General features: G+C 37.0%; 1 protein-coding gene across 1 annotated transcript in view; it reads right to left on the bottom strand.

Moving 5' to 3' along the window:
* MYRFL (myelin regulatory factor like) overlaps positions 1 to 23,416 on the bottom strand; it is a 173,443-nt gene that overhangs the window by 112,732 nt on the left and 37,295 nt on the right. Inside the window, exons 3-8 of the mRNA XM_074221048.1 lie at positions 17,176 to 17,243; positions 16,850 to 17,078; positions 15,240 to 15,334; positions 8,895 to 9,051; positions 3,533 to 3,728; positions 1,515 to 1,591 (exon numbers count right to left, since the gene is read on the bottom strand). Of these exons, the coding sequence (XP_074077149.1) occupies positions 1,515 to 1,591; positions 3,533 to 3,728; positions 8,895 to 9,051; positions 15,240 to 15,334; positions 16,850 to 17,078; positions 17,176 to 17,243 (822 nt within the window). The remainder of the gene's footprint in view (positions 1 to 1,514; positions 1,592 to 3,532; positions 3,729 to 8,894; positions 9,052 to 15,239; positions 15,335 to 16,849; positions 17,079 to 17,175; positions 17,244 to 23,416) is intronic.

The following is a 23,416-nucleotide window of genomic DNA, read 5'->3' as shown; positions in this document are numbered from 1 at the left end:
GGCAAATTTTCCTGTTTTTTTTTAAAGATCAAATTTTAAAGTCTGTGACTTTACATGAAAAAGCCCACTCTTCTTATGAGGTACCCCAAATTTTCATCTAAAATCTTCTGTGTGTGTGAACCAAACATGATCCTAACAAGTGTCTCCTAAACTTTTGCTCCCTATAGGTATCCCATGCCCCCCTTTTTGGGAGATAGTACCCCAGGTTCTTAGGAGAAATGTTTTATTATAATTATCCTTAATATGTTATTATATTCAACTCCATCACTTCAAACTAATAGTGTCCTCTTTTTACTCTATAGAAGGTAAACATATTTTTTGGAAATGCTGTTGCTTAATGATTTTCAATTGTGTCCAACTCTTTGTGACTCCATTTGGGGTTTTCTTGGCAGATACTGGAGTTGTTTGACATTTCCTCCTTCAGTTCATTTTACAGATGAGGAAATTGAGGCAAACAGGATTATATAACTTGGCCAGTAGTAAATATCTGAGGCAGGACTTAAATATAGGTCTTCCTGAGTCCAGGACCAGCACTCAAACCATTAAACCACTCAGCTGCCCTCAAACACATTACATAGGTATAGTCTTAAGAATGTAGCTCCTCAAAATCCCTTAAACCTAGGGTTGTCATCATCTAGTGGTCTGTCCTAACAGTAGTCCATAGGAAAGAAGGGAAAGTGTCCTGAGATGCCACATTTAGACTTCTCTTAGGGGTCTTCACAGCTTTGTCTCATATTTAGTTTCTCCTAACCCAGCATTAGATGAGATCTTGCTCTAAGGAGTTAGCAAGAAGAGGTCAAACTCCATACAGGATTTCTTTTCTATTAATATGAGAAACCAGTTGCATGCTGTGGCATAATCCCACCTGCACATCAGTTTAAGGTGCTTTCAAATTCTGGTATAAACTGACTTTGCCATAGTAGCCCTAAGGACGGCTTATATTAACATCAATAAATAAAATAGTCCATCTCTCCTTTCATCGAATAGGTCAAAAAGTCAAGCCCAAGCCTAAGTCATTCCTCCTTCAGATGGCATCTGTGGTCTGCCTAGCTTGGCATCAGCCATGTGTGTTTTCTGAGTGTGAGCCCTTCCAATGCCCTCTCAAAAACAACATTTACAAAAAAGTAATAAAGTCTGAATCGTAAGCACAGCAGGCATTCCAAATTCTGAAATTAACTCTGTCAGCATGTTAATGATGAAAATGAAAATGAAAATGAAAAATCTGAATGCTGTCTATCTTAAGGAGCCAAAGCCAGAGCAAAATGAGTATAAAAATAACAGTAATGCAGAACAGCTTTTTATAATACTTCCTCTCCAGAATTTCAATGCATTTTTATGAACATTGTTTTGTTGACAAACACATGTTTGCAAGCATTTACATTTTCCATCATTTCAAATCAGACTTCCCAGTGGATTTCTCTTTGAATTCCAATGAGAGACTGACAGACATTTCTTTTTTTTTCCCTGAAATGCTCATAGAAAATGTGGTGTGAAGGGTGAAAGTGTCCTCTTACTTGTAAGGATTGAAAATTCTTTTGCTTCGATCTGGCTGGGACTGTTCAATGGTAATTATCTGATTGGTGGCCTCTACCTGTTTGGAAGACCCAAAAGTTAATGCCATAGAACAAAGAAAATTTTCAAAATATTCAAATCTAAGCAACAAATAATCATTTAGTGTTTTTTATATGCCATACACTATGAAAAAAATACTGAAGTCTTCAAATCACCATCTAGTTATCCAATTAAATTCAATAATCATCTTTTAAGGATAATTCTGTGAGTAAGGCACTATCCTTAGCATTGGGGATAAAAAGGCAAAACAAAAATAATCTCTACCCTTAAAGAGCTTACATTCCTCCTTGTTGAGAAAAGAAATAAATTTCTGAAAAGTTAAATAACAATAGTAGATTTAAATGGCAAGACTTCTTGGAACAGTTAAGGAAAAGTCATGAACAAAGACATGGAAAGGATATTTGAAGGCTAGTTGAGTAAATCAGTTTAGTTGCATTGGAGAGTTCAGGAAGGGAAAAAGAGAGAGATAAAGTTGGAATGGTGGAAAGGGACCATAAATAGGCATTCCAGAGGAAACATGGAACCCTTTGGAGATTTTTTTTAAAAAGAGAAATGATATATGAGCAAAGCCTGCACTTAGGTTTTGGGCAGTGATATACAGAATCCAATTGAAGAAAAGAAATTTAGAAGCAGAGAGAGAGACTAATTAGTTGAGGTGAGAAGTAATGAGCTAGGGTGGTGGTGAAAGTAATGAAAAGAAAATGAAGACTACAAAGAAAGCTAAAAGGAAAAGTCAACTAGACTTGGTGATGCAGGGTAGGGAAATAGGATATAAAAAGGGAAAGAATAAGTTCCCAATGGATCAGGATGACTAAAAAATGATGGAATCATTAATGGATACAGGAAGTTCAGGAGGATTGACTGGTTTTGTGGATCAAATGGGGAGTTTGATTTGATTTTTTTTTGTTTTTATTTTTTTTTTGTTTTTATTTTTTTTTTGCAGGTAATTGGGGTTAAGTGACTCTTCCAAAGTTACACAGCTAGTAAATGTCTGAGACCAGATTTAAACTCAGGTTCTCCTGACTCCTGACTCCAGGAGTAGTGTTCTAGCTCTCCAATGCACCACCCTAAGGGAGCTTGATTTTAAACAGAGATATTGAATTTGAGATAACAGTAAGCTAAATCAGTATAGGTGACCAGCAGGTTCAGTTGAAGGTACCTAACACAGTGCCCTATATAGAGTAGGCACTTAATAAATCCTTATTAAATTGAAATATGGCAATGGAGTTTTTTGAGATATATATCAGGAATACTAGAGTTTTGAGACAGAGATGATGGTTAGAATTATGACAGAGGGGAGCAAGTGAATTGGCCCTGAGAAGTAAGTTTTCATTTACTTTTCCTTTATCCTTTTCTATTTCAGGCATAGGGAGAGGAGTCTTTGGTCTAGAAACATAAGGACAGGGATCAAGGATCCCAGAAGTCCAAGGCAGGCATGAGGTCCCTGTAAAACAAAGGTCCTGAATTGCTAGCCAGTGGGTTTTTGACTGGAATTGGGTCTATATATGCTATATAGGAAGGCAGTTAAACTATTAACCTAATCTATTTCTAATCCCCAAAGACTAAAATAGTATAGAGAAAGTAGTATAAAGACTCAAGAAATTGAGTGGGGGAAGATGTTTGCATGTTTCTTCTTTATCTTTGAAGTAAATTACTTTCAGAAGCTAATATGATGTGTATTGATGGTTAAATGGTTAAATGGAACTGGGCTGCTAGTCACCAGGATCTTAAAAATGAGGGGAACATAGTTAGTGGGGTCTCAAGTCCATGGCAGGCAAACAGACTCCTCAGTCCTGTCAGGATACCAGAGAGGAGGAGAACGGAAGTAAAATGAACCAACTTGACCTTCAGGCAGTAGGACCAAAGTTAAAACACATTACATATGTACAGTGTCAACAAAATCCATTCAAATACACCAAAGAGACCTTTTTATTAAGAATGGCTAATAAGAGAAACTTACCTTAACTCCAAAAGCTTTCAAGTAAAACATTTCTATTGGCTTTAGTCCCATTTGAGTTTTAACAAATCGTGGACTCCCCCAAACCTGGACATGTACAGTGATCTGGAAGTGATTCTTCTTCTGACAAACAAAAGCCTCATCTGCCACAGAGAAATTAAATCCTTTGTCTGTGACCACACTGTAACCTATATCAGGGCTAGGACAAAGAAGAGGTGAGAGAACAGTTGGGGAAATATTTCCTCCCCATTTCATTTCCCTAACAATATTGGTTAAAACAAAAACCATTTCAAGGAAAAACATACTTTGAAAATTACCCTTTGTTAAATTTAATCAATTTAATTTTCCCCCTAAAAAATGAAAATAATCCTTCAAATCACAGCTAATAGAAGTTCATGCTTTTTTTTTACCTTCTTAGAGGTAAAAAGTAGGGTTCCTGTCAAATTGAAAATATGGCTAGCTGCTATTTTATGTGCCTTTGTACATTCTACAGACTGAATAAATGTCTGTTGAATTGAGCTGACTTACTTGTGACTCATCACCCATATAACAGAGCCCTACATGGAGGCTAGAAATTAAAACTGCTGCAGAACTCAGCCAGGCAGGAAGAATTCATCTCCTTCCATCTAAAATAGAATATCCCTAATTTTTTCCCAAGACCACACGTTTAAACAAGAGATTACTTGAGCATATTAATATGTAAATCAAAAAAAGGCAGTCTTCAGAAGTGAGTACTGCCAAGAATGGCTTGAAATTGAGTGGATTTGGGGTGGCTAGGTGGCGCAGTGAATAGAGCACCAGCCTTGGAGTCAGGAGTACCTGGGTTCAAATCCGACCTCAGACACTTAATGATTACCTAGCCATGTGGCCTTGGGCAAGCTACTTAAACCCATTGCCTTGAAAAAAAAAATCTAAAAAAAAAAAAGAAGAAATTGAGTGGATTTATCCATTCCATTTGCTAGAGAATCTTCACTCCCAATTCTTTTTCATCTTTCCCATCATCAGTTCATATCTAGTAAATAGCTACAATTACATATTTTAGCCTATGAGGGTAGGAAGAAACTTAGAGATTGTGAGATTCCTTGGGTAGTTTTCCCCATACTCATAGGATCATAAAGTGGAAAGAAACCTAAAAGTCATCAAATCAACACCCCTTAATTTATAGTAAAGGAAACAGCCCCAGAGAGAAGAAATAACTTGTCTAAGGGTGGTAAACAACAATCAAAATTTGAACCTAGATCTTCTGACTCCAAATACAAGGCCTTTTCATTGTTCCATTGCACCATTCAGTGGTATGATTTTTACCCTCATGTATTATTATATAATAATATAATATGATATGATATGATATGATATATGATAATGCTATTTCTGCTTTAGAATATCAACTTCTTACTCTTTTGTATATTCTCCATTATCATGGATCTCCTTGCAAAATGACTAAACATCTCAATAAATTGAGGTGCAAAGGACCCTGACTGATAAAAGTCTTTAAATTGTTCATGATCTTTGGCATCATGAATATATTTTATGTCATATATCCCAAGAATGTAAAAATCAGTACAAAAATCCCCATTCATCCCAAAACATTCATAGCCACACTTTTTGTGATAACAAAAATTGGCGAAGTGAATGGCCATTGACTGAGGAAATAATATTAAATAGTGGTCCACAAATAAAACAGAATATTATTGGTTCATTAGAAATAATGAATATGAAGGATACAGAAAAGTATGGCTTCCCATTCATATGAACTCATATGGAACAAAGGAATCATAACAATATGAAAAATGTCTACAACAATACAAATGAAAAAAAGTTTAAGAAGCAGCCAAATTCTAATGAACTGTAATGACCAATCTCCCAGGCCCTGGCAATCAAAGCTCAGTTCCTTCCTCTCAGTAGAGGAGTGCCTACAAATGTAGAATATGCTAGATGCTGATAAAAACAATCTTTGTCCATTAATTTCTTTTCCCTGACCCTCATCTTTTTTAACTTTTCTGTAACATTTAAAATTGTTGATTACTTTCTCCTCTCTAGGTTTCATGACAGTCTTGGTTCTCCTCCTCCATGTATGACCAATCATCTATAGAATATTCACTCATTATGTATGTTCCCAAAGGTCTTGTTCTGGGTCCTTTCCTTTTCTTTTTCTTGATAAAATCAGTTCCCATAGTGTAATTAACCACACAAATGATTAATTTACCTATGTACCTCTAGATTACCTACATAGCTTCTGTACAATATTACCAATTTCAAGCCATATGGTGCCATAGGCATCTCAAACTCACCATTGCCAAGGCAGAACTTAACATCTTTCTCTCAAAACTAGACCCTTTATTGAACTTCTCTGCTTTTCCAAGAGTACCACTCTTTCTAATCACCTGTGTTTACAATTTTGTGGTCAACTGTGACCTAAAGAACATTTTCATTTTTGTCTTGGTATTGTGCTTGTTGATTTATTCTTTGTTTACAAAAGAGCGTTCAATTGTGGTTGGATGAGAGGCTTAAGGGAAAATGAATCTGATATAAAAACAATAAAAAGTCTTAAGGGAAAAAAGAGTGCAGAACTGGTAGTCCTGAATTCTGATACTGATTCTGCCATTAAGTTAGTAACTTGAGTAAGAAACATTTACCTTTCTAGCCCTCATCTGTAAAAATGGGAATATTGGGGGTGGCTAGGTGGCACAGTGGATAGAGCACCAGTCCTGGAGTCAGGAGTACCTGGGTTCAAATGTGACCTCAGACACTTAATAATTACCTAGCTGTGTGGCCTTGGGCAAGCCACTTAACCCCATTTGCCTTGCAAAAAAAAAAACAACTAAAAACTAAAAACAAACAAAAAAATGAGAATATTGAACCAAGAGATTCAAGTCAAATCCAGTCAAGTATTTTTAGTATACTTGGCACTGAACTAAAAATAGGAGATAAAAAGATCAAAAGAAAAAATGTCCCTGCCTCAAGACACCCACAATCTAATAGGAAAGACAATCTACAGACAAGATGTCTAAAGGATAAATTGGGGATAGTCACAGAGAAAAGGTATTAAGATTAAGAAGGACTAGGGAAGACTTTTGGTAGAAGGCAGGAATTTAGCTGAGACTTGAAGGAAAAACTCAAGAAAATGAGAAGATGGAATGAAGAAGGAGAGTATTTCAGGTCCAATGAAAAATCCCCAGTGTTGTGTGAGGAACAGCAAGGAGGCCACTATCTAATTGATTCTAATTAGCTCAACAAACATTTACATAGCTAGTATAGTTTAGATATTGTGACTTATAAAGTCCATTTTAAAATTCTTTAATAGGAAAGAAAGGAAGGGTTTAAAAAATGTTTTTCTCTGTAACTTAAAAGCATAAAACTTTAGGGATTTCTCAGAAAGAGATTGAACATGCTTGTGAAAAAAATATACCTATGCTATCAAATGTTTCTAATCCCAGATTCATTGAGTAACCTTAGCAGATCATTATGAGGAGATGTAATTATAGTAGAAGCCAGAGGAAGAAAAATCCATCAATGAAAAGAATGATAATGAACACTTGTCTTACATCATCTGGGAACTTTCTATTGACTTAGTTTTCTGAACTAATCTGTTCATTTCTTCACTTTAAGACAAGGGGCATCAGATTGTATAGTTTTCAAAACAGCATTGTTTTGAAAAAGGAAAAATCCTTTTGTGATAACCTTAATCAGAGCTTTTCCATCAAGGAAACAAAAACGACAGGACTGATCCAATTTAAAGGAAAGTTTCAAAAGAGCATGGCAGAAACTTCACAGCAGAGAGGAAGTCGGGTTAGATTTATTCTAATAGAAAGAGTTGTGTACCTAGGAAAGCAGAGGGAACACCAGATTGTAAGCAGAAGGCTGGATTCAATCTTGGCTCTATCAGTTACATTATCTATGACCTTGAGACTCTCATCACTTCTCTGAGTTTCAATCTTCAACTCTGTAAGATGGGGAGGTCAGGCTAAACAATCTCTAAAACAGATTGTGGGTCTCAGACTAATAAAAGTTTGCATTTCTGATGATTATTCTGAAATGAACTCTGTTTCTGACTACAGATTAGCATTTATTGAAACAAGAGTTTGCATATCAGCTTTGCAAATCAGAAATTTTGTAGAAACTGAGCTTAGAATGTAAATTTTAGAAATCAGGATAATAAGGCCTGAAGAATCTAAGCACATTTTTGTTCAAAATCTTAGCAATATTATTTTTGAGGGATTTAATACCTCTCAAATAAGTCATTTGGATATATTTAAAATAAAAATGGGCTCTGAACCTAAGGGTAAAGCTGAAATTGAAAGGTCTGTATTTTAGCATACTCCTGTCAAAAATATCAACTTTCTCTATGGATCAGACAAGGGTCTTTGTTCAAGGGTGATCCAATTGAGAGGTTTAATGGGAATTGAATCTGAAATAAAAACAAAAGGCAATAATAGGCCTTAAGGGGAAAAAAAGAAAGAAAGAACAGGTTACTCCTTAATCCTCCACCAAAGATGAGCAGCCACAAGGCAAATTGAAGGAAGGGCAAGTGGGAAATCGGTTCACGGTTAGAGTGGGGGGGGGGGGACTCTTTCCTGCAGAGGTGAGGATGAGGGGATCAATGTAGATCTAAGGCCCTTCATCATCTTGGTTACTCTTCTGGGAACACTCTGCAGCTTATCTGTGTCCTTTAACTTTGATGCCCCAAAATAAATACAATACTCCAAACTAGAGTGTGACTGAGGAAGAGTATACTAGGACTAATACCTCCAAATTCTGGGAGTTTCTGCCACTCCTAATACATTACAAGATTAAATTAGCTTTTTTTGGCTGCCACATCACAAGCTGGCTCATATCAAGTTTAGTTCAATAGCTAAAACTCCCAGATCTTTATTCAGAACAAGTGATCCAAAAGAACTTAGAGATGGAATGAACACTTTACTGTTCAACTGAGGATGGCCTCTGAGTTCAATTCATTCCTTCATTCATTTACAAATATTTGTTAAATATTCCTTCATTCAATAAGCATTGATTAATCTCACCTACTATAGGTAAAACAGTAATAAATTCTGGAAAAAATGCAAAATGTAGATAAGTACAGTGAGCTTAGTCCTGAAGAATTCTTGCCCCTAGTTTTGTAGAGATGAGGGATGGAAAACAAAAGGGGAAAAAAAAAATCTGAGATTTTAACAAGGATCTCTGCCTAAATCTGAAAATTCAGTCTGGGCTAGAGCTCCAACTTGAGTTCAAAGTTAATATTTTCTCCAATCTCACTGCTCAGGAATAGATTAAAAAGGGAAGTTTTCTTATCTCTACAATCTTTCCACTTCCTGTTTTCAGCTCAACAGTTTCGGTAGAGAATCAGAGTTTCACAAAGGGCACTTACAGTTGTTCATAATGACTGTTCAGTAAACTGTGCCAGGGCGTAGCATGATATGGCTGCCATTTCAGGGAAGGGCAGCCCTTATCCAAAGAGGCTGCATTCTGTCCATCACCATCGCCACCATTTTCATGAGCTTCTGCAGTATAATCCCTGCCCACCACTGCAGAGAAAGAGGCACATTAGATCACCCCTAGGATTTTTCCAGGAACCACATTTAAATTCATAGTATGAGATATAGCCCAGGGCCTGGAATCAAGAAAATCTGAGTTCAAATCTAGCCTGAGACACTTAGTCCTGAGGTGGCATGGTGCATAGAGGACCAGACATGGAATATTCCTGAGTTCAAATCTGGCCTTAGACTCTTACTAGCTGTGTGATCCTGGACTAGTCACTTAATCGTATTTGCCTCAGTTTCCTCATATGTAAAATGAGCTGGAAAAGAAAACGGCAAACTACTCCAATTTTTTTGCCAAGAAAATCCCAAATCGAGTTAGACATAACTGAACCACAACAAATAACCTGAGTAAATTATTGACCTCCATTTGCTCAGTAATAACACAGAACTGTCTAAAAAGTAAGGCAAAAAAAGAAATAAATAAAATGAGAGGATCTCAAATATACCTTTCAGTTCTATGATTCCTTATTTGAATACTATTCCTCTCTGTTTTTAGAAGTCACATATTTTTGATTCATACTGAATTTTCAGTACCTTCATGCCTTTCAATCTTTTGAACAAAAACTGCTCTTTTTATACTTTCCTCATCTTGACCTTGTATAGTTGATTTCTTAATCTGAATTACAACTTTACATTTATGTCTATTAAATTTCATCCCATTGTATTTGGCCCATTCATTGTCCTCATCACCTCAACTTTTCACTTCTCTTTTCCTTTCAACCTACCTCATTGACCCAAACCCTTTCTAGCAGAAGAGAATTCCAAAAAATGGTGGAGCCACAGAACCAGGGATAAGCATATAGACTTCATATTAGAGGTGTTGCATGTTTTGTTCTTTTAGAGAAAATATAGTTAGCCTACAGCAGTTTTGCAAATGTTTTATTTTCTCCTTATTCATCTGATTTTTTCCCCTTACTAGTAATTCTGTCATAACTTACTAAACAAAAGCAGCTGTTTTGAGATACTTTGTCCCCCTGAGATGTTCAAAATGTTTTTGCTGGAAACAATGTTATTACCTGTCAACTAAGCACAAAGTTGACTTTTTTAAAAAAGATAAGATATTGCCAAATTGTGTGTAGTCTTTGACCTAGTGATAACAAGACTAAGTTTATATCCCAAAAGAAAAAGGAAAAGTACCTATATGTACAAATAGATTTCTGGCTGTTTTATTGTGATAAAAACCAAAGAGGCGTCCTTCTATTGAGAGAATGATTAAACATATTATTGCTTATAAATGCAATGGAATACTACTAAATTCTAAGTAATAGTGAAAAGACCAATTGCAGAAAAACCCAGGAAGACTTGCATCAATTGATACAGAGTGATATCAGCAGAACTTAGAGAAAAGTTTACATAATAAACAATATTGTAAAGACAAACAACTTTAAAAGATTCAGGAACTCTGATCAATGCAATGGCCAAGCACCATTCCAGAGGACTTTATAAAATGAACTCCTACCTGGGAAAGGATAGACTCCAAATGCAGAATGAGATCTATATTTCTGACTATGGTTATTGGGGGAATTTTGTATGTCTGTGTATGTATGTATGTATAGATAGATATAGATATGTATATATGCATGCAAACATAGACATAGGCATACATAAAAACCTACACATACACGTTTACATAAACATGTATGTATACATAAACAAGGGCTTTGGTTCTCTTTTTTTCTCCAACGGGGAGAGGAGATTAGGGAATGAGAAGGACCCTTTGTCCAAAATATGAAAAAGAAAACAAAGAGAAGGGGAATTCTTTTTTTAACAGAGAGAGGTGGAGGGGAAAGAAAACAGAAGTTACATTAAAATATATATACCATCCCAGAGGCAACTAAGTGGCACAATGGATAGACCACCAGTCCTGCCTGGAGTCAGGAGGACCTGAGTTCAAATCCAACCTCTTACCTGCTGTTTGACCTTGGGCAGGTCACTTAATACTGATTGCCTTGAATCCAGAGCCAGAATAAGCTAAATAAGAATAACAGGTATTAATAGCTGCGTTTAATAAAATGAGTTTTAAAATTTGAAAAGGGATTTATATACATTATCTCTTTTGAACCTCACAACCCTGAGTAAAATATAATTGCTACCCTATTTTACTAAGGGAAAATTGAGCCTCAGAGAGGTGAAGGAAATGGAACCATAAAGGATGAAGGAGAAAGGAGAGGAAAAGGAAGAAGAAAGGCAGAGGGAAATGGGGGGAGGAGAAAGAGAAGAGTAGGGAGAGTAATGAGGAGAGAGTAATGAGGAAGAGAAGCAAAGGGAGAGAGTGAGGGGGAAGGGAGAGAGTAAGAGGAAAGAAGGGGGCAGAAGGATGGAGAGGGAGAAGGGAAAGGAGAGAGTGAGGTAAGGAAGGGGAACAGAAAAAAGGAAGGAACAGAAGGATGAAAAGAATGAGGGGGAGAGGGAGAAGGAAGGGAGAAAAAGGGATGGAAAGGGGGAAAAGGGCTAGAGGAAAGAATTGGGAGGGACATGATGGTTGTTTTTTTGAAGACTCATGTTAAAAAAGGAATTTGATTTAAGGACTCTAGAGGACAAAACTGGAATCATAGGTAGAAACTTCAGGGGTTGCTTATCTGGTCAATCTACCTTCCTAACAATCAGTGGTTCAAAATGGAATGGTCTGCTCTTTATTACAGTCTCTAAGTACAGTATGAAGGGCATCAGTGATGGAGAAGCAACCAAATGGCCTCTGAACTTTTTAACAATCCTGAGATTCTGGGACCATGGTCAGGGGTTCATATTAAAAAACATGCTAGATTGTGGGAGAGGGTACTCAGATACACACTTTTGTCAGGGACAGGATGAAAGGAGAGAGAGCGAGAGAATAGAATAAATGAGAGTGGGGAGGTATATACAGCTTGTAATAGCAACTGTGGGAGAAATGGTGAAGCATCTTCTCTGGTGGACTTATGGTACAGAAAGCAACTCACCCCAAAGACAGAGCCATTGGAATCTGAACACAGACTGAAGTACATTTTTTTTCTCTCTTACTATTCTTGAGGTTTCTCATCTTCTTGGGGGTGGGGGTGGGGTGGGGAGGGGGGGTTATGTTTACTCATAACATGATTATTGTGATAATATAAAATTTTAAAAATTTAAAAAAACAAACATGCTAGGTCCCCTGTTTCCTACAACCCCTCCACCTCCACCTGGTCCTTCAGGAATGAATGTTTCAGCTGCCATTCCACCTAACAATTGTGAACCTTGGGACATTCAGTGAGCCTGGCATAGGACATTGTTCTACAACAGCAGATCACTGAAGCTTCCTCTCTGAATGTAATTTTTAAAAAATAGATCACCAGGTGCTTGCCTGGGGCTCTTCCTTCCCATGGTGACAAAGGCTGCACTCTCCCTAGGCACCCCTTCCCTCTCCTTTGCCTCTCTAGGTTTCAGACTGGAAAAATGTACCACAGTTCGCCCACATATGTAAATTCTCCCACATCGCCAACAAAAGGGCCATCAAAAGAAGAGACAGGTCTTAGTTGCTCAGTTTCTTTTCTTTTCTGTCTGTCTTTCTTTAGAATCTGAACACCTGACCTGCTCATTTTAGTATTCCCATTGTTTTCGGGTAGCAATTATCCTCGGAGACCTTTTCAGTGACCTGGAGCAGACATTTAAAGAAGACTTCCAACGAGGTAACTCAGGATTTCCTGTTGGCTATGAAACTTCTAGGCCTCTAGAGACTATGAAAAGCAATGGGGTGGTAGGAGAGAGAGGAGAGAGGAGGGAGGGGCAGGTCCCAGGACACTATGGAAAGAATGAGCTATTAATCAGGAGGAGCAGAGGGGGTCGTGTGTGTAATATGTAAAGTCTGAGTATCCTGTCCCTGAACTACAAAAATTGGCTAGCAGAAAGGGAAGTCTTGTGGAGGGATGACCAAGACCAGTCTGGTCTGGTCACACCCAGGCCAATGGGATGGGACTGGATTTCTCACGCTCCTCACTCCCTGTCTGAACAACAGGCCTCTGCCTTAAAAAACTGGCATTTCCTACTGTTTAGCAATAAAATATAGTATTTCTACAGTAGTTACTATTATAGTATTACTATTATAATAATAGAATAAGTATTACTAGTTTAATGGAATGGATTCATTTCTGCTAATCTGCCTCTAAAGAGAATTCTGTAGACTTCTATTTTAAAATCAGAACTATATTTTCATGAGGGTGGGGATGAGGGAGAGGGAAGGAAATCCCTTAATAAACTGAATATAGCATCAGATGATGGAAAATACCAGACTAGGGCTCTAGTCTCAGCTCTGCCACCAGTTTGCTATGTGACCTTGAGAAGGTTGGTCTCCTTAGTCCAGTTGGTAGTGAGGCAGCTAAATAGTACAATACAGAAGGAAGGAGGAAGACCTCAGTGGGAATACTACTTCAGACACTTGCTAGCTATAGGAAGGAAGGAAGGAAGGAAGGAAGGAAGGAAGGAAGGAAGGAAGGAAGGAAGGAAGGGAAGAGGGACAAAGGGATGGAGAAAGAAAGAGAAAAGAAGGGAAGAAGAGAAGGAAGGAGCTTATGGAGGGGTTGCAAGGAAATGAGGTTAAGTGACTTGCCCAAGGTCATACACCTAATAGGTATCAAGTGTATGAGATTACATTTGAACTCAAGTCCCCCTGACTCCAAGGTTGGTTCTCTAACCATTGTTCCACCTAGCTGCCTTCGAGGAGTGTACATTCTAATGAGAATGCACTTAATCTCTGAATCTCATTCCCACCTGTAAAATGGAGATAATAATAAAATCTACCTCACATGTTTAATCAAAAGAGTTAATATATGTCAACCTTAAAGTGGTATATTGATATTGATATTATTATTATTATTATTATTATTATTACCTAAATAGGAATTCTCCTTTATGACAACCCTATTAATTCTACCCCTTTGTAAAGATCCCTAGTGAGGTGGGACATGACCAAGGCAGTTCATTCCTACTTTTGTTATTATTTGGTCATATCCAACATTTCATGATCCCATTTGTGGTTTTCTTGGCAAGGGTATTAAAGAAGTTGTCCCTTTCTTTCTCCAGCTTATTTTACAGATGAGGCAAACAAGGTTAAGTGATTTGCCCAGGGTCACACAACTAGTATATCCATAAAGTCACATTTGAACTCAGGAATATGAGTCTTCTTGACTTTGGTCCTAGCACACTATGCCACCTAGCTGCCAAAGTATATAGGTTTATAATATCTGTATATCACTTTGTATGTGTATATGTAAATATAGATTTATATATATATATATATATAAAAACACACAATATAATTATATGATCATGTATTGTTAAAAATATTAGTCATATGTATATAAGATCAATTGCCTGTTTATATAAAATTGTTTAAATCCTTACCAAAATATTCTTAAGACAATTTTCCAAACCCCACATTAAGAACTCCTGCTTCAGGATTTATTATTGCATTAAACTAAATAGCTCTAATTTTACCAGTTCTGTAAATACAAAATTCTTGTTATTGTTTTTAAAACAACTGAGATTCAGATAATATTTTGAATACATTATCTCTATTACAATTCTATGAGGTAAGTGATTCAGTCACTATTAACCCCATTTTATAGTCAAATAAACTGAGATTGAAAAAGATTAAGCCACCTAGTTGGTGAGCATTGGGATTTGAACCATCTTTCCAACTTCAAGCCCAGCATTCCCTCAACCAGCAGGAGTAAGGAAGGTGATAGATGTTGGCTTCTATACAGGAATTCTGTATTCCTTATGAATTGCTTTATTATGATAAAAATAGATCTTGGGAATTTAGTGATTTAGGCCAAATACTAAAGAGAGGAAAAGGAACTGAAAAGTCTTCCTGCCATCTACTAGGGACAAACTGAATAGCAAGTTTTATCCTGTTCTGGTCACCTCAGGCCAGAAGAACCTGGGCTCCATCTCCCAACCCCTGATAATGACTGTCTATTCAAACACAGGCTCTGAGGTTTGCCCCCATATTAGAGGGGGAGAAGGAACTCAAAGAACAATAGCACTTCCTGGAAAAGCAAATGACCCTGTCTAAGATTATGCATGAAAACATTACTTCTAACAGACAAAAGCACATAGGTGCACCTCATTGCCAAGAACAGAAGCATCTTCCAATAGCAGGAAAAAGGACCTGTGTATTTACTAAGACTGAGGAGTTCTTTTCTCATCTGTATTTTGCTCACTTGTTTTGTAGTCTCTAGTCCACAACAGGCAGTTCTCCTCCTCCTCTTCTTGCATCTGAGAATGCTTTCTCTTTTTAGTTGGTGGTGGTAAGACCCTGACATGAAAACAGTGCAAACATTAGTCTTTTTTCTTTTACTCCATTCGTGTTTTATCAAATCAAGTTTAATTAGTCAGGTCTAATCTCAACACCTAATTGCAATTTCCATTTAACCCTGACCCCTCATGCTCTCTATCTCTTTTCCAGAAAGGAAATAGAAATATAAATAGATAGATATGAATGTGTATAGATATATACACACATAAATATACACACACACACATATATATATATAAATCCATCATGTATATGTTCATAACATGTGTCCATTGTGTTCATGTAGGTCACACTTATGTGTATGTATATATATAATATATATATTATATATGTATAATGCTGTAAAAAAGTAATCTGAGAAGGCACTGCAAGTTCCCAGAGCTCACTTAGAGAAAGATATGGACATAATCTCAGTGTTGTTTAATTAACTATGTTTGCAGATAATCACTTCCTCATCAAAAGTATGAGTATCATTTCTGATTCTTTTAATCTTATTATCATCCTATAGACTGAGATTCTTAATATTTCTTGTGTGATGGGCAAATCAGAAAAGCCTGTGGGTCCCTTCTTAGAATACTGTTTTTAAATGAATATAATTAAACACATGGGACTAAAAAGTAAACCAATCATATTGAAATATGGTAATTTAATTTTTAAAGAACATTCATAGACCCTCTGATTAAGAATTTCTATTTTAGAACTTTAAAAAAAAAAGGATGGGGACAAGTATAATTCAATGTTTAAAATTAATTGCTTTTTCAAGAGGGTTGCTTTTTTGTTCCTTGGTTAGATTTTAGTTTTTTGAATCCCTAAAGCATCCTGGCTAAAGCCAAATAAACAATGCTTCCCTGGGCATCCAGAATCCCCCTATATTTTTCTAACCTTTTACATCTTCATTCAATTAGAGACCTTTGGGGTTTTATTGAGACTTCTATTTAAACATTCTTACAGCCAAGAACAATGGACTAATGCAATGTCTCATAAATGTCTCAACAGTGCCATCTTCTGGCAAGGTTTACACCCATTATTTTTCTGAACCAGGGATTCTTATCCTTTTATGTGTGTGAAGGATCTCTCTGGACCCCTTTCTCAGAACAATGCTTTTAAGTGAACAAAAGAAAAAAAGTTTAATTACAAAGGAAAACAATTATATTGAAATAGAAACTCCTTCCCTGAATTATATCTACTCAAAATTTCAATTAAGATTAATGAAAATAAAATATTTTCCCATTCAGTTTCATGAACCCCTGAAATCTACTCACAAACCCTGTAGAGTCTACAAGCTTGACTTTTCCACATGTTTTGATAACTTCATTTCAGTATAATTTATTTATTTTGTAAAGCTATGTATTTTATTTGATTCACTTAAAGACATTCTTCCTAGAAAGGGTCCCTCAGCATCTCCCAGAGGAGCTTATGATACTCAATTCTAGAGTCACTACTTTTAAGAATCACAATAACTTTGGGGATTGTTTCTGCTATTAAGCCTAATATAAAAATTATCAGGCCATTTACCGTGGGCTGTGGTGTAGTCTTGGTTGAGCATAAGAAAAATTTGAGGCTGAATGGGAGGATGAGGGTTGATCCCAAGGAGCCACAGGGGTATTGATCTTCAGGCAACAGTCATCAAACCTACAGGAAGGATACCCAGAGGAGTTCACTTCATATATATTCTCAGATGGGTTAGGAAGTATCTTTCCAGGTGTGGAATGCTGTAACAAAGCAAGAGGTCTAGCATCAGCACCTGCAAGAAAGAATAAATAAGATACAATTTCTCACAATCTAGCATCCATTAAAAAAGAACCATGATAGTAAAATTTCAACAAATAGATTTCACTCACCTTTGACCTGGGGAGGAGAGCTGGGATCTGATCCAGAGTAAGGTGGAGTGTCAGGTAACTGGCTCTGCCTAGGGAACAGACACAGGATTTATTTTTTCCCCATCTCTTTCTTCACTAAGGTGCCACCTCTTCTTGAAATAATATACATGTTCTCCGATGACAACGATGTTCTCATTTTGACCTTTGTGTTCCTAGCATACAACATAGTACCTCAAAAAATAGTAGGACTTAATAAATATAATTAAAAAGAATGCTTAACCAGGATGAGGAAGACAGAGGTTTTCCCTAGGGTGTTGGAATTTAGAGGGTGCTGACAGTATTTATATTCTGTCTGCAGTTAGTAACAACTGAATTTAGGGTCTAGTGAGTATATGGGATATAAAGAAATGCTAATCCCTAGGAATTATAAATCCTAGGATAATTCAGTTCTCAAACTCCTATTATATTAGCAAGAATAAAGAGTTAAATTAGAAGGGCATGAGATGGTAGACTAGAAGCTGCTTCACCCCAGGGTGACCTTACTTTTGACCCATTCCTAAATGCTTTCTCCACCCCAGTCCCCAAGATCTAAAGTGGCATTCAACTATAAGAACATTATACACACTAATAACAATATGGGATGATGATCAACTATGATAGACTTTTTTATTTCACTAATACAATAACAAAAGCCAATTTTGATTAATATTTTTAAATTTTTATTTATTTAAGGCAATGGGATTAAGTGACACTCAAGATCACACAGCTAGGCAATTATTAAGTGTTTGAGTCAGATTTGAACTCAGGTTCTCCTGACTCCAGGATCCTCTGCACCAGCTAGCTGCCCCCAACAATTTTGAAAGACTTGTGATGGAAAATACCATCCATATCCAGAGAAGGAACTGTGGAGTTTAAATGAAGACAATAGCTTATTAACTTCAATTTTTAAAGTTGTCTTATATATTATTATTTTTTCTTTTTATTGTTTTCTTCCATTTGGATTTGATTCTTCTCTCACAACATGATCACTATAGAACTATGCTTACCACGTTTATAAATATAGAGCTTATCAGATTGCTTTCTATCAAGGGAAGAGAAGGAAGGAGAAAAATGCAAAACTCAAACCTGGCAAAAAATGATTGGTAAAAACTACTGTTGTGTATAGTTGGAAAAAAATAAATATTTTTAAAAACCACACAACAAAATGGTGTTCAAACTTTGTTAGAAATAGGAACAACACCAATTGTAGTGATTCTCAGGTCATTGACAAGAGTCAGGTCATAATACTTCTATTTGTCACCTCCAAAAACCAATCAGGATGAATGGAATCTATCTCAAAAAAGGTGAGATAAGATGAGATCTCTAAGGGGTCTCCATTGCCCTTCTGGGAGAGCCCACAATTGTCTTCTGCTTGGTTGGGGATGGCTAGTAGTACAGTTAGAGGGAAGTTGACTAATGCTCCTTAGATATAGAATGGTGTTGCCTTACATTCCCAACTCCACGTCTACGTCTCCAGATTTTTCCATCCCCTTCCATGATCATACTGGAGATGCCTCTAAGTCCTGAAGCCCTCTCTTCTGATTGATGAATATCTAGACTGAACCATCATTTCATAAATTTTATTTTACATGTTGTCTTCCCCCATTAAAATGTAAGTACCTTGAAGTTATGGACTGTCTCTTTTGCTTGTACAGGGTGCCCCCAAAATTATTAGTTCAATTTTAAGCTCTATCTACCCACATACTTACCTTTTTTATTTTTTTAAAAATTTATTTATTCTCATCCCTTTGCACATGCATATTTTCAAGTCACAAAATTTCCTTCCTCTCTCCCTTCCCATCCCCTCCCCTTAGCGGCAAGCAGTCAAGTTAGCATTGTATATACATATTTTGATAAATATATTTACAGATTAGTATTAGTTATTTTCAGTATGAGGAATTAGGATTAAGGGAAAGAAATGCATGAGATAATTTTTATAAAGCCTTTATCAGATTCTAGAGGGTTGTTTGTGTGTGTGTGTGTGTGTGTGTGTGTGTGTGTGTGTTTTGCTTTGTTTTGTTTTGTTTTTCTTCCTCTGGATGGGGATAATATAGTCCATAGCCAGTCAGCTACAGTTGTCCTAGATCTCTGGACTGCTGAGAGGAGCTGCTTCCAGCAAGGTTATTCATCTCACAATGTTGTTAATGTTTACATTGTTCTCTTGGTTCTACTCCCTTCACTCAACATCAGATCCCATAAGTCAATCCACACTTCTCTAGAGTCTGACCATTTATGGTTTCTTATAGAACAATAATAATCCATAGTATTCATGTGCCATAATTTGTTTAGCCATTCCCAAATTCATGGGCGTCCCCCAACATATTTATCTGTATGGAGCACTGCCCTCCTCTCTTCCTAATGCTCTTCTGTTTGGTCCTATCTTGTCTTTGACCTCCTTGTTCCTGGACTTATACCATGTTTTCTTGCCTAGAAACCCAGATCTCATGAATTTTTGATTTTGACCTTCAGAACCTATTCTTGTTTTCTATTTGGGGCCTTAAACAAGGTACTCTTTTTGGATCATGTTGCCATGTTGATTCTTTCTTATTTAGTTGTTGTTGTGTCCAATTCTTCCTGACCCTATTTGAGTAAAAAATAGTAGAATGGTTTGCCATTTCCTTCTCTATTTCACTTTACATATGAGCAAACTGAAGGAAACAGGGTGAAATGACTTGCTCAGGGCTACACAGCTAATTAGCATTTGAGACCAGATTTGAACTCAGGCTGATGGGTCTACCTGACCACCAGACTGGCACTCTATACACTGAACCACCTAGCTGCCCCTCTTTTCCCTACCTAATTTATAGCATGCCTTGTAACTGTAAATATTCTTTCAGACATTTTACTTTATCACTTTTCTCCCTAGAATCTATCAAATGGTAACTACTATGAATTTATAATTTCTCTGCCAATGACTCGCAGATTTCTTTCTCCATCTCTAGTTTCTGTCCTGAGCTCCATCTGGTCAAGCATACCCAATTATAAGCATTTCAAATTCAATGTGGAGAAACAACACGGCAGTGAGGATGAGATGCTAGGCTTCACGTTGAGGAGACTCAAGTGCCAATTCTGTCTCAGACCTTGTAGGTTTTGTTTAAACTCTTAGAGTCTTATTCTTCACATCTGTAAAATTTTCCAATCCATAGACTCATAGAGTTGTAAGAGACTTCAATGATCTATTAGTCTAATTCTTAGCCAAATAGAATCTTCACTATAACATTCCCAAGTGTCATCATTCCTTTTGAGGGTCTCTTCTGGAGGCATTCCATTACACTTTTTGCATAACTCTAAATGTCAGAAAATCTTGCATGACATCAAATTGAAATTTCTACCCCTTGTTCCTGGTTCTGTATTCTCAGGCCTCCACACTGACTACCTTTCAAATATTTGTACAGAACTATCATGTTTTTTTAATTTGTTTGTTTGCTTTTGCAAGGCAACAGAGTTTAAGTGAGTTACCCGAAGTCGCATAGCTAAGTATTAAGTGTCTGAGGCTGGATTTGAGCTCAGGTCCTCCTGACTACAGGGCTGGGGCTCTATCTACTACACCACCTAGCTGCCCCTATATATAATCATTATGTAACAACTCACCACCACCCCAAGACTATTCTTTGGGCTAGATATTCCCAGTTCTTTCAATTAGTCCTTATATGACTGGATGCAAAGCCTTTCGCCATTCTAGTTGCTCTTCTCTGGATACTCTCCAGTTATCAATGTCCTTCTTAACCATGGGGCTCAGGGTGGTGCAATTTATAGAACACCAGCTCTGGAGTCAGAAGGACCCTAGTTCAAATCTGACCTCAGATACTTATTGACTGTGTGAACTTGTTTGTCTCAGTTTCCTCTTCAGTAAAATGAACTGAAGAAGGAAATGGCACACCACTCCATTATCTCTGTCAAGACACAACTGAAATGAATGAACAAGTCACTTTAAATTGTTATTCCTAGTTCTATTGCATTATATTATATTAGTTCATCTAAGTCACCCCAAGTTTCTCTATATTCATATTTTTTGTTCCTCACAATGAAGTAACATTCCATTACCTTCTTGTGCCTGTCACAATTTGTTTAGCTATCTCACAATGGATTTACTTTGTTTCCAATTATTTACCACTACAAAAATTTATCTTAAGTCCCACATGCTAGAAGTTCTTAAGTTAGTTTTTCAATGCAGCCTCACAGCCATGATTTTGAGAATCTCACTAATGTTCACCAGTTTGCTTTTATTCCTCATGCCAAGCTTATGTCCATTGGACAAAAGGAATGTCCACCCATTGACATCTCTTCTGTTTTCTTTGACTCTAGAAAAAAAAGTGACATCATTGAGTCACTTATTCCTTGAATGACCATCTCTATCTTCAGTTCAAGTTCTAAGGGAGTTATAAGAAGGGGGGAGCAGCTAGGTGGCAGCCAGGTGGTGTAGTAGATAGAGCAATGACCCTAGAGTCCAAAGGACCTGAGTTCAAATCTGACCTCAGACACTTAATAATTGCCTAGCTGTGTGGCCTTGGGCAAGTCACTTAACCCCATTGCCTTAAATAAAAAAAATTTTAAAAAAGGATTGGGGACAGGCATCTCCTGGCAGAAGAATAGAGTAATTGGGAAAGTGGCTACCAATTGGCACAAATCTCCCCTAAGTTCTTCATCTTACAGTGGCATCCCATACACATGCAGATACACACAGATTGCTTTTGTCAGCTTGCACATGCTGTCTCTGGAGGACCTGATCTTAAGAATCTTCCTTCTAACAGTCTGAAGAAACAAAAGAAGGAGGGTGGGGGGGGTGGAGTACAAGAGGATCTTAGTTGACTTTTATTGCCTAGTTTAAGTTGAAAGATAGGTTCCTGGTATTTGAATATATTTGAATATGCTACTGAACATACTTTCTTTTGAGTTTTCCTTACCTCCAAGGGAACAAAGAGCTCCACAGAGCCAAAAAAATCTGACTTTCAGTCCCACATATATTGACTCTGATTCTGACCAAAGTTACTTAACCTCTCAATGTTCCAGGAACTATCTAGGACCATAAATTTCAGGCAAGATAATGATTTGCATCGACAGAATGAACTTCCTCATGAAGGAATTTTCTATATCTATAAAATCATAGGTCCAGTGTCTGTTCTGCATTCCCTAACCTTGACACCCATAAGGTTCACATGGGACAAGCTTACTTTGGGCATGTCCCCTTCCCCTGCCTAATGGCCTTCATCCTACCATTTACTGGAAACTTCCATGCCTCATGTTTTTACATTCTAAGATTTTGTCTGATATACACCTTGCATCTCAGAGGTACAAAGACAACTAGAGGTTCCTAAATAAATGAATAAAATCCTTGGTTCTTGATTGCCTCAGCAAGCTGAGAAACTAAAGGCTCAGACATTTTATCAGTGAGGGAACTGGAAAATCCTCAGTCAAATATTAATGTAGCCTCTCCAAAAGACCATAATTGACTCCTATTCCAATTTCAACTGTGTCTAAAGACCATTACACCCAGTGGTTGTCCACTAAAGACTGAAATTTAGTTGTATTCTTTGTCAACACACTTCTTTTGTACTATTTCCCCCATGTCCTTTTCCTGGGTATATCATTTTCAATCTTGAGCCTTCTTGTGTGAGTTAAAATGTGAGGTAATAGAGTGAGATGAGCAGAACCAGAAAAACACTGTACACCCTAACAGCAACATGGGGGCAATGATCCACCTTGATAGACTCTCTCATTCCATCAGTGCAACAATCAGGGACAATTTGGGGCTATCTGTGATGGAGAATACCATCTATATCCAGAGAAACAACTGTGGAGTTTGAACAAAAACCAAGGACTATTACCTTAAATTTAGGGGGAAAAAAACCCTGATATCTTATTGTCTGGTCTTCCTATCTCTTTTACTTTATTTTTCTTCCTTAAAGATATGATTTCTCTCCCATCACACTCAATTTGGATCAATATATATATCATGGAAATAATGTAAAGACTGACAAATTGCCTTCTGGGGCGGGGAGGGGAAGTAAGATTAGGGGGAAAATTGTAAAACTCAAAATAAATAAAATTTTTTTTAAAAAATGTGAAGTAATAAAGTCCTGTTACACACTTGATTACACTGACTCTTATAAAAGACCCCTTAAGGGGAAGGCTAGGTGGTGCAGTGGATAGAGCACTGGCCCTGGAGTCAGGAGGACCTGAGTTCAAATCTGACCTCAGACTCTTAATAATTACCTAGCTGTGT

This window comes from Macrotis lagotis, chromosome 2, assembly GCF_037893015.1.
Source record: "Macrotis lagotis isolate mMagLag1 chromosome 2, bilby.v1.9.chrom.fasta, whole genome shotgun sequence".
Lineage (NCBI taxonomy): Eukaryota > Metazoa > Chordata > Mammalia > Peramelemorphia > Peramelidae > Macrotis > Macrotis lagotis.
This window is presented reverse-complemented; position numbering and strand designations above follow the sequence as displayed.